Source organism: Myotis nattereri, assembly GCF_964212035.1.
Source record: "Myotis nattereri genome assembly, chromosome: 12".
Classification (NCBI taxonomy): Eukaryota; Metazoa; Chordata; class Mammalia; order Chiroptera; family Vespertilionidae; genus Myotis; species Myotis nattereri.
In genome coordinates, this window is record NC_138087.1 from 26,066,991 (window position 1) to 26,079,050 (window position 12,060).

The window sequence follows — 12,060 nt, forward strand, 5'->3', positions numbered from 1 at the left end:
AGTAGTTCTATTGTTTTTCATGTGCATTTTTTAATTTTTCTAAAAATGAATGTAGTATTTGCATTAAAATACACACATATATGTATCCTATATAATAAAAGCCTAATATGCTAAGTGTCTGGTCATCCATTCAACCAATCAAAGCGTAATATGCTAATGATATGCTAAGGGTGCTCAACCGCTCGCTATGACGTACACTGAGGGGGCAGTCAACTGGTTGACCAGATGCTATGACATGCACTGACCACCAGGGGGAAGATGCTCTGACTTGTCGGTTAGCTTGCTGCTGGGGTCTGGCTGATTTGGAGTGAGTGAGACGGGATGGACATGCCCTGGAGCTCTCCCGTGGTCCCTCCCCATCTGGCCAACCTCCTGCATCCCTCCCTGGCCCCCGATCGTGCAAAGGTGGAGTCCCTTGGCCTGGCCTGCTCCCTCTCACAATCCGGGACCTGCAGGGGGTGTTGGAGAACCAGTTTTGGCCCGATCCCACAGGCCAGGCCAAAGGACCCCACTGGTGCACTAATTCATGCACCGGGCCTCTACTATGTAAAATAAAATATCAGAGCAAGAAGGATCTTGAAGATCCTCTATTTAGAAGTTTTTGAACCATACTCCTCACCTGTGGTGGTGGAGAACAAGCTGATGAGACCTCACTCTTTCTTGACCCTTGCCACATTTGATAAAAGAAAAAGTCCTCTTTGAGATGAAATTTTAGCAAAGTAAAATGTTTATATCCTATTCATTTATTCCCTACCCTGCTTCAGAAAGGATTTAAAGTAGCTTTCAAAGATAGGTAGGAAATGTTTACATAGAAAACCCTATTTATAGGTGAAGTACATATTAGTCATGGTACTTGCCCCACCTACACATCCTTGCTGAAAGGCCATCTAGATAAGCTCTTCTCAAATTAAGTAAGAGCAGGAACTATTCAAGCTATTCCCACCACCCACCTCATGATGATTTTTTATAATATATTTTAAATAGATAACTAAAAAAGAAAGTTTCAAAACATAAACTATAACCCCAAGTGTTTTATTCTTAGATTCAACAAACAGAAGATTACTCTGTTACACAGTTATAAAAGTTTCTGAACACTTACTTTCAATTTCTGTACTTACTTATTTATAACCACACTTTGGGTTGCACTCTACAAGATGGTTCATTTTCATATTATAGACTCAGGTTTTTATACTATTCATATTAGAGTTGAATAAACCAAAGGCAGGCACCTCACCCAAAAGCAGATATCAATGGCACAAAAAAGATGAGCAATAGCAATTCTTACAATATAAACTCCAAGTAAAGAAGCAGTTAGCGCCTGGCCAGCATGGCTCAGTGTTTGAGCATTGACCTATGAACCTGGAGGTCACGGTTCGATTTCCAGTCAGGGCACATGCCCATGTTGTGGGCTCGATCCCCAGTGTATGGCACGCAGGAGGCAGCCAATGAATGATTCTCTCTCATCACTGATGTTTCTATCTCTCTCTCCCTCTCCCTTCTTCTCTGAAGTCAATAAAGATATATTTAAAAAAAGAAGCAGCAGTTAGCAACAGGAGTTAAAACTAAAAGGGTGCTACAGAAGTCGTGAACTCGAATTACGGCACTGAGGAAAGTGAAGGAAAAGAACCAGAGAGATGATGGTCAGCCCAAGTAATCACCACACACAAATGTGAATAAGCATAAATATGAGGAAAAGAAAAGATTTAGAAAGGTGAGAAAGAATGAGCAAATATATAGGGACAAAAGAAAGCGCAGACACTTTGACTTTTGAGGACCGATTAACAAAGGAGCACAAATTGCAGCACAAGGTCTCCAGGGGCATCCTTCCTGCTCCTTCAGTCCCAGGAAATTCCTACTTCCCTTACCATACCATGAGAATTCTTACAATCAGTCCCTCCAACTGACTTCTCCCTGAGCCTTGCAACCAAAAGCAATCCTCAACTAAAGAAAAAGACTGGAGGCTTACCTTTGGGTATCAACAGTAACATTACTTGAAGTGTTTAAACTCATGGTGAAGTCTTCCAACTCTTTCACGAAATACCCCACTGTCGATTAAAATTGTCTGTGACTTACAGGTTAGATGGACTAAAGTCTGTTAAAATAGTAAACAATACAACAGTGGTTATATATGTGAATCTGAGACTACAGGTGATTTTTCTTTTGTTCTTCGACTTCTTTGTATTTTTAAATTATTGTCTATCAAACATATACTTATATTCTTAAAAGCCATGTTTTATTTCCTTTTTAAAAATTAGAAGTAGCCCTAGATGGTTTTTCTCAGTGGTTAGAGCGTTGGCCAGTGGACTAAAGGGTCCTGGTTTTGATTCCTGGTCGAGGGCATGTACCTGGGTTGCAGGCTCGATCCCTGGCCCCAGTTGTAGGAGGCAACCAATCTATGTGTCTCGCTCAAATCAATGTTTCTCTTTCTCTTTGTCTCTCCCCTCCCTTCCACTCTTTCTAAAAATCAATGAAAAAAATATCCTTGGGTAAGGATTAACAATAACAAAATAATAATAATAAAAGACTAGAAACAAAAATGACAAAATGTAAAAAATATGTGTCTTCTTTTTTTATATTTTTATTGATTTCAGAGAGGGAGAAAGAGATAGAAACATCAACGATGAGACAATCATTGATAGGATGCCTCCTGCACACCCCACAACGGGGATCAGCCGGCAACCCAGGCATGTGCCCTGACTGGGAATCGAACCATGATCTCCTGGTGCATAAGTCTACACTCAACTGCTGAGCCATGCCAACTGGGCAAAGAGGTTCCTTTTTGTAAGAACAAGGCAATGCTATTAGATTATTTTTATTTGCAAATAAAAATAAAAAATTGTTAAAAAATAGTGACAAATTCTTCTTAGACTGGAGAAGAAATACGTAGTGCCTATCTGTAGGGCATAAAAATCAGTCTGAAAGAAAATGAAGTCCAGGGTTATTTTTGGGTTCTCAAAGGTTTTTGAATAAATGAAATATTTTTAATGCAATGTTACAATCAAAGACCAAAGTATTCCCAAATAAAAGATCTCATGGTAATTTTCAAAGGCCTTCTCCTAAGGCAGGGGTAGGGAACGTCCAGCCCACGGGCTATATAAGGCCCCTAAAATCCTTTGGTCTGGCCCTGCCAAGGCAATTAGGGGTGAGTTAATTAAATGTTTGACCAGATATAGCAGACTAATTTTTAAGCTGATAATTTTGTATGGCCCGAGAATCTTATAAATATCCAAATGGCCCTTGGCAGGGAAAAGGTGCCCCACCCCGTCCTAAGGGATTGAAGAAGGAAGAAAGAAGAGAGCATTAGTCACTTACACTGGCCTTCTCACTGGAACCCTCTTCTATGGGACATATTCCAAATTATACAGAGCCAACCACTTAAATTACTTAACTATTGTATGAAGGAGTCTCTGGGCAAACATTTTAAACAGAGAGATAACTATAATTAAGTCCACATTGGCACAAATATCAAGAACCCACAAGTATCTCCCCAGCAGAAGTCCAATATCCTAAGATAGACAATGGGCTTTGGACTCGAAGATCTGAGATAGGATTCCAATAAGTATCTTACAAGTATGTGGCAGTGGGCAAATCACTTAAGCTCTCTGAGCCTGTTTCCTCAACCATAAGCAGCAGATAACTGTATCAACCTCACGCATGCATTTGAAATTTAAGTACATATAGCACATATACAGTGCTCAGTAACTATCAACTTCTATTACTGAACACAGAACCCTCTGAGAAAATATAATTATCCCTGACAAAGGAAGGGTATAGGTCAGGGGTGGGCAACCCCTGGCATGCTTGCCAAACATGGCATGCCAGTAACTTTTGCTGGCACGTGAAACCCTCTCTTATAATCTTCCATTTACAATTTTTTTCTTAATATCGACGTTTTTGAAAAATATATTTTATTGATCTTCTACAGAGAGGAAGGGAGAGGGATAGAGAGTTAGAAACATCGATGGGAGAGAAACATCGATCAGCTGCCGTCTGCACATCTCTGGGGATGTGCCCGTAACCCAGGTACATGCCCTTGACCGGAATCGAACCTGGGACCTTTCAGTCCGCAGGCCGACGCTCTATCCACTGAGCCAAACCGGTTTCGGTGACTTTTTTATTTTTCAGATAAATTCAGTGTAGGTGCATCTTAGATAAATAAATAATTTTACATAGCAAGTTATCTTAAAGAACATAGACATGGATTGACGAGAGAAGGGAAGAGCAATTTCTATGCCTCTGCCCTAACTCTCCCTGCCTTCCTAGATCCGACCAGTGTTTTGGTTTCATCCACATATGCTTGTGAATCTTTGTTCTCAGTGATGAATTTTGTTAAGTCTCATAATAGGATTAGCCTGACAGATGAAAGTAGTAGCTCGCACATATCTCTGAAGGTCACGAAATATAAACCTGATGTAAAATCTCTGTCATCAGTGATGCAGCAGCAGAAGTCCCACTGATAATATCAAACAGGGTCATAAAGTTTTCTGTCAGACTATCAGTGTACATGTATACATTAAAAAATAAATGTATTTTTCATCATCATATACTGTGTTTTTGTTGCTCAAATGAATTTTATATTTCTTCAAAGTTCTTCACATACATACACCTTAAGAGATATCAAGTAGGCGTAACATGTTCTCAAAAAATTAGGGTTGCCACGCAGAAGAATTTTGAGTCAGAGATTTTGCTGGTTTTGGCACGCACTCACAAAAAGGTTGCCCACCCCTGGTGTAGGTGATACAGGAGGTGATTTAGTCTGAGGGAAAGATGTAATAAAAGAATTGTTTAGGGAAATTGTGGGTGTATAGGGATAGCTAGAAGACAAAAAAAAAAAAAAAGGCTAAACTGTTCTGTCCCTGCTCTCACAACCCTGAGAGAGATCACTGAAAGAAAAGAAACTCGAATAAGCCAAGCGGGATGTAGATTCAACCATGGTCCTGAAAAGTGACGGTTCCTACAGATAGACACCAAGGGATCTTTAACACAGTGGTTCATGTCGCTGACAGCAGAAGTCTGACCTAGGACAAAGAGGACATAATTTTTACCAAGATCTGGTTGTAGGGAGAGAAATTCTAGTTCTCCAGGCACCTAACAGACAAAGTTGGGGAATATGGTAGATAACCAAATACCACTGTCATTCATTTACTAGTACTGAGCACCTACTACAGTGCCAAGCACTGTACTTAGCATTTTTTTTATAGAACTCTGATCCTTACAACACTGTAAGGATGTAAAGATGTAAAGATGATCCCATTTTCAGCAGAGAAAACTAAGACTCAGAGATCATAAGTAACTTGCCGAAAGTCACATAGTTAGTTAGGACCAAGATTTCAACTCATAACTATCTAATGCAAAAGCCCAAGCTCTTTGTACAAGGCCACAGCTGATAGGTACAATTGGACCATAAGTTCTTTTACCTAAGGTTTATCGTCTTTAATACAAGTACCGAAACTCTTTTGATTCAGAAAGACCAAATGACTTACCTGAGAGCAGAAAGCTACTAAGTGGGGGACAATAACCTCTTAATAAAGCTTTTCTGATACTGAACCCCAGTCTTTGTACCTTGCCACGCCTCCAGTGGTCACTCCAGAGAAACTCCCTTCAGAATAAAAGTTCAAAAGTCAGAACTTACAAGGAATGGACTCTTCTATATGTCCAAGGCTCAAAAGTAGGTATATGTTTGTTTTTGTGAAAAGATTAAAAACACACATGTGTGCAGATGTCACAACAGGCACAAAGAGAACCTCTATCTCACAGGCAAATAATTTACACTCTTAGGACCTTAATCATGTCTGTTGTTCTTTGTTTTGTTTTTATCTTGGGCAAAGAAGTGTGGGAAGAGTTTATCAAATTTTAACAAAGTTGTGTCAATAAAGCTAAATTGGAGAGAGTGATCATGTTTCAGCGCATTATTTTGGTTTCTAACATCTACACATCTGAGCGGTCCTCTAGAAAGTGTCTTCTGTAGCTCAGGAGCATGTTTCATCAATTTCCAGATCACTGATGCAGATAATGTAACAGGTCCCCACCACTGCCCCATGATGTTTCTCTTATAAACCTCCCCCCGCCCCCCACTTCTGTGAGCAGAACCTGTGACTTGTTTCTAACCAACAGAAGATGGCAAAGATGATGGAATAAGACTCCCATGATCACACTATGTTTTATAAGATGCTGTCTTAGCAGAACGAAGTTACGGACAGTCTCCTCCTGGCCCTCAAGACGCAAACTGCCATGCTGGGAACTGCCTCTGGAGAGGGCCACATGGCAGAGAACTGCAGGCCGCTGCCAGCCCACAGCCAATGAGAAGTCAGATCCCTGTCATACAGAGGCCAAGAGGAAAGAAATCCTGTCAACCACCCCAATGAACTGGGAAGCAGATTCTTTTTTTTAAATATATTTTTATTGATTTCAGAGAGGAAAAGAGAAGGAGAGAGAGTTGGAAACATCAATGATGAGAGAGAATCATTGATCGGCTACCTCCTGCACACCCCACACTGGGGATCGAGCCCGCAACCCTGGCATGTGCCCTTGACTGGAATCAAACCCGGCACCCTTCAGTCCACAGGCTGACACTTAGCCACTGAGCCAAACCAGCGAGGGCAGAAGCAGATTCTTCTCAGGCAGGAAGTCAGATGAGAGCACAGCCCAGCTGGTGCCTTGACTATAACCCAGTAAAACTGGACAGAAGGCCCTCCTAAGCTGTGCCCAGACTCCTGACAGAAGCTGAGAGATAAGACATCGTTCTGCTTTAAGCCACTAAGTTTGTGGTAAGATATTATACAACAATAGAAAACTTATATGAATAAGAAGCTTGAAGCCGAAACCGGTTTGGCTCAGTGGATAGAGCGTCGGCCTGCGGACTGAAAGGTCCCAGGTTCGATTCCGGTCAAGGGCATGTACCTGGGTTGCCGGCACATCCCCAGTGGGAGGTGTGCAGGAGGCAGCTGATCGATGTTTCTCTCTCATCGAAGTTTCTAACTCTCTATCTCTCTCCCTTCCTCTCTGTAAAAAATCAATAAAATATATTTAAAAAAAAAAAAAGAAGCTTGAGAATGCTCTTGTAGGGTCAAAAAGAAAAAAAGAAAAAAGAAGTTGAGTGACAGGTCAAATAGAAACATGAGTTCTCACACCAGCCCCGCCTGTGTGTGTTTATACGTCTCTTTGTTTTTCTATAGGCTAATTTCCTTATGAATTTAAATGAGGGAGCTTGTATAAATCCTATCTAAGGTAACTAGATAAAGAAACTAGATGATCATGAGCAGTATTTACAACAGAAAGAACCACAAAATACCAATGAATAAGGGCAGGCCCTGGCCACTGGATAGCTTAGTTGATTAGAGCATCGTCCAGACATGCTAAGGTTGCAGGTTCAATCCCCAGTCAGGGCACCTACAAGAAGCAACCAATGAATGTATAAATAAGTGCAACAACAAATCAATGTTTCTCTCTCACTCCCTCTCTCTCTTAAAATCAATCAATAAAAAAATGAATAAGGGCAAGCCACAAACAGCCACAAAATCTGCACAGGAGTAAACGTGTCTATAGAGAAGAAAGCAAAGGGACATAACAAGGCTGCATTAGAGAGAACCCCCAAAGAGCCAACAGATGTTTCATGAAAAGCATGGCAGGCTAATTTGAGAGCAGCAGATGAAAGTAGGACAAGTCTGGCCCTAGCCAGCTTGGCTCAATGGATAGAGTGTCAGCCTGCGGACTGAAGAGTCCCAGTTTCGATTCCCGCCAAAGGCACATGCCTGGGTTGCAGGCTCAAGCCCCAGTAGAGGGCGTGCAAGAGGCAGCCGATCTATGATTCTCTCTCATCATCGATGTTTCTCTCTCTCCCCCTCTCCCTTCCTCTCTGAAATCAATAAAGAAATATTTTTTTTAAAAAAAGTAGAAGTCTGCCCATTCCAAGAGCTGGCACATGAAACAGGCATATGATCAGAGTCTTGCAAGAATAGTACAGTCTGCCTTGTGAACTTTCAAAACTGACCTGCCGAGGTCCCCTTCCCTGACAGGAACCCACACTACAGAGCAACTACTGCGGATTCAATGAGACTTTAAATAAGTCCATCCTCTTGTTCTGACAAATAAGGAATCTATTCCAGGAAGGGTTTTTCGGGGCTAGGTGAAAAAGGTGAAGGGATTAAGGAAAAAAACAAAAAACAAGCCCTGACTGGTTTGGCTCAGTGGATAGAGCGTCGGACTGCGGACTCAAGGGTCCCGGGTTCAATTCCAGTCAAGGGCATGTACCTTGGTTGCAGGCACATCCCCAGTGGGGGGTATGCAGGACGCAGCTGATCGATGTTTCTCTCTCATCGATGTTTCTAACTCTCTATCCCTCTCCCTTCCTCTCTGTAAAAAATCAATAAAATATATTTAAAAAAAAAAAAAACACCTCAAAGACACAGACAAAAGTATGGTGACCAGTAGAGGGAAGGAGGGGTGGGGGAAGGTAGGAAAGGGTAGAGGGGGGATAAATGGTGATGGAAAGAGACTTGACTTGGGGTGGTGAACAGGCAATATAATATACAGAAGACGTATTATAAACTTGTACACCTAATACCTACATAATTTTATTAACCAGTGTCACCCCAATGAACTCAATAAAAAAGAAAAAAGGGAATCGATTGCCTGGGGAGTTCCGGTGGTTTGCATGAGGTGTCACAGCTAATAGTCTATGCCAGGGCTAATATAGAAAACTCCAGACTAAAACCATTCCCTTCATCCTTCCTCTTGGGTTGCATTGCCTTTGTCTCTTTATTTCCTGGGAAAGCATGTTCGTTTCCTGATCTACCATCGATGGGTTGTTACTAAGCACTAACTGTTGCACAAAACAAGTGACAAAACGGTGGGCTCTTTTCTCCAAGACTATACAACTATAAAATATCGACTTATACTGTATTCAAAAGATTTGGAAACCAACTGAAATTGCTTCTCATGCAAGTATCATTTGGGATCTGCTTCAGCTGGATTAAGTATGTACTCCCCTAGGAAAGTTTTCATAATGGAATAAGGGGGCCCAATTCCTGCAGACAGTTAACAGCCCCAGGGAAAGAGCCGGTTTTCCTCCGTCTCTTAGAGTTCTTGGGGGGAAGCTGCAGAAGCTACAGGAGACAGCCGCGCACAACTCATTCTTTCATGGATCAAACATCTACAGAACCCAGTGTGTGGCTGGCATGTTTGTTTTTTAAGAATGAAAACGAGGGCCCTGACTGGTTTGGCTCAGTGGATACAGCGTCCGCCTGCGGATTGAAGGGTCCCGGGTTCGACTCCGGTCAAGGGCATGTACCTTGGTTGCAGGCACATCCCCAGTAGGGGGTGGTGTGCAGGAGGCAGCTGATCGATGTTTCTCTCTCATCGATGTTTCTAACTTAGCCCTCTCCCTTCCTCTCTGTAAAAAGTCAATAAAATAAAATTTAAAAAAAAAAAAGAATGAAAACGACGTGGTCTCTGACCTCGAAGGGCTTTTCCTGATTCTCGGGGGGTTGGGCTCCGCAGTCTTGACTTGTAACCCCGAGAAGCTGCAAACCCAGGACCTCGGGTCCCTGCCCCGTCTCCGGGGAACTGCGGCAGCGGCGTCGGGCTGGGAAGCTCCGAGGAGCACCTCCTCCCGGCGGGCGGGGAGGCCCAGCCCCGGGGGTCGAAGGCGTGTCCCCGCCGAGGACGCGAACAGCCCCGGGACAGTCCCAAACGATCCTGGATCTCCCTCAACACCCCCTGCAGCCCCCCATCCCGGGCCTCTCTACACCTCCCGCCCAAGTCCTCCACCTCCAAGGCCGCCCAGCCCGCGGTTACCTCCGGGGGCTCCCGTGGTCCAGACCGCACACCCGGGAGGGACCCCAGGGGCAGCTTCAAATCTCAGGCCCAGGCTGGTCGCGGGGGTCAAATCAAAGCAAACACTGTTTGGACCGGACTGAGCCTAGGACCCGGGGGTGGTGAACCAATAGCAAAGGTGGGCTGAGAGGGGACAAACCCCCTGGAGACGGTGTTTACAACGGCCACTTCCGGAGACTCCACTCCGCTCGCAGAGCCTCCCAGACTTTCGCCCGCCTCCGGCCCGCCCCGCCCGGCCCCCTCCTCGCCCCGCCTCCCGCGGCCGCAGCTCCGGGAGACGCACGCGGAGAACGCGGGGCTCCGATTGGAGGAAGAACCGCGGGCCGCGGGCTGCGCGGCTGCGCTGGCAGGAGGGCCCGCGCATGCGTCGTTGCTGGAGAGCGGCGCCCCTCGGCGCCTCCTCCCGGCACGAAAATGCCCCGACCCGCGCTCCGGGGTGGTGGTCCCAGCGTGGGGACCCAGGTCACGGTCTCAGAACCCCCACAGGGCCCACGGAGTAAGCATCTGAGGTCGGATCCGGACCCTGCGCTGTAAAACCGGCCTCCCCGCTGATCCTCGGGGTCCGCGATGCGGCTCCGAGCCAGAGGGAAATTCTCTCCGCTCGCCTGCTGCGCAAGCGGCCTGTTTCCCGCAGTTCAGACCGCTCTCCGCCGGCACCCGCTTTGTGTCCCCTCCTCCCATCCCCATTGTGTCCCGGCTTATGGTTGTAAATTGGGCCAGAAGGAGGCGGGCCAGGGCGCCGGTGCTGTTGCAGCGCCTTTCGTTATAAATATTACATAACGAGGTACCTCGCAAAAAAAAAAGACCTTGGATCCTTAGCATGTGCAACGTCTCTCCTATCCCCCTGCTCCCGCCCCCAGCTCCGAGCACACACAGACACACACAGACACAGACACACCCGCCTTCCTCTGGCTGATAATTATACTTTGGTTTCTCCCAGTAGCTGCTTCACAATCTGCTGCCCCCTCTGGGAAATTGGAAAACCAAATCCTCTTTTGTTCCTTGGCTTTTGAAACTCTCTTCCCCAAAGAACATTGCAAATTGGCGGGAGTTTGATTAAGCATTTTATTTTCACCACCGTCGCCTCCTCTCCAAAAAAAGGTGCCTAATGCAAAATGAGCCTCTTATGCTAAAATTGTTCCCAGTTTATTGTAATCAACCTGAAATCAGGTGTAGGGGACCATCTTTCCCGTCTCCCTGGGGAGAACCAACAGCCATACTAGTAAATGCGAATATAAATTGAGATTTGATTCTAGTAGTACTGAAACTTCCATTGGTCTGAGTGTAGCCATTTGTATTTTAAAAGGAGACCCGTCCCACTTCCTCATAATTTTTACCAGAAAGAGAATAGTTGCTTCCAAAAAAAATTTAAAAAAAAGAGTTTATGGAAAGGACAATATAGCCCACTCTAACATTTAGAAATTAAATGGAAAATTACAACAGGCTAATGAGATTAAGGCTTTTTTTTTTACTTTGCAAGTTTTAACTAGTATTTATAAAATTTCTTATTTATGTTTTGTATTGATTTTTGAGAGAGAGAGAAAAAATCTATTTGTTATTCCACTTATTTATGCATTCGTTGGTTGATTCTTATACTAGTATGTGCCCTGACTGGGGATGGAACCCGAAACCTTGGCATATCAGGATGACACTCTGACCAGCTGAGCTCCCTGGCCAGGGCTTGTTTATGCTTAAACAAAAATCACAAAATTGAATATTGTGTGGCAAGAATAAATGCCAAATATACTATACTGCACACTTTTTTTAGTGAAAAATAGATGCAACACAAAGACTTGCTATCTTCATTTATTTGTTCACTTAGCAATCATGGAATACAGACTATATACCCAGCCTGGTGCTAGGTGACAGGAATACAGGGTATTAATATTCACACATGGGAACTAGAAGTTAATATCAAAAGGCTTGAGCACCCCCAAAGGTTTCACCAAACTGAGATGGAATTGGAAGATGTGTAAGCTACAAACACCAGCACATAAAAATGCATGAGGCATCTGGAAAACTGGAAGAAGCTCTGCCTGCAGTCTTAAGGTTAGAGTGGAGTGGGGAATAAGATATAAGACTGGAGAAATAAGCAGAACCAGATCGCAGAGGGCCTGTAGATCATGCTTAGTTTTTTAAGCAACGAAGTTAATGAAAGGCATTGTTGTAATCCTATATAATAAAAAGCTTATATGCAAATTGATGGAACAGCAGAATGACTGGTCG

The 12,060-nt window shown here is 44.0% G+C and overlaps 1 protein-coding gene across 1 annotated transcript in view; it reads right to left on the minus strand.

Moving 5' to 3' along the window:
- CCDC171 (coiled-coil domain containing 171) overlaps positions 1-10,059 on the minus strand; it is a 265,960-nt gene extending 255,901 nt beyond the window's left edge. The window contains exons 1-2 of the mRNA XM_081103031.1: positions 9,796-10,059; positions 1,967-2,092 (exon numbers count right to left, since the gene is read on the minus strand). Coding sequence (XP_080959157.1) covers positions 1,967-2,010 — 44 coding nt within the window. The 5' untranslated portion in view covers positions 2,011-2,092; positions 9,796-10,059. The remainder of the gene's footprint in view (positions 1-1,966; positions 2,093-9,795) is intronic.
- Positions 10,060-12,060: the final 2,001 nt, after the last annotated feature.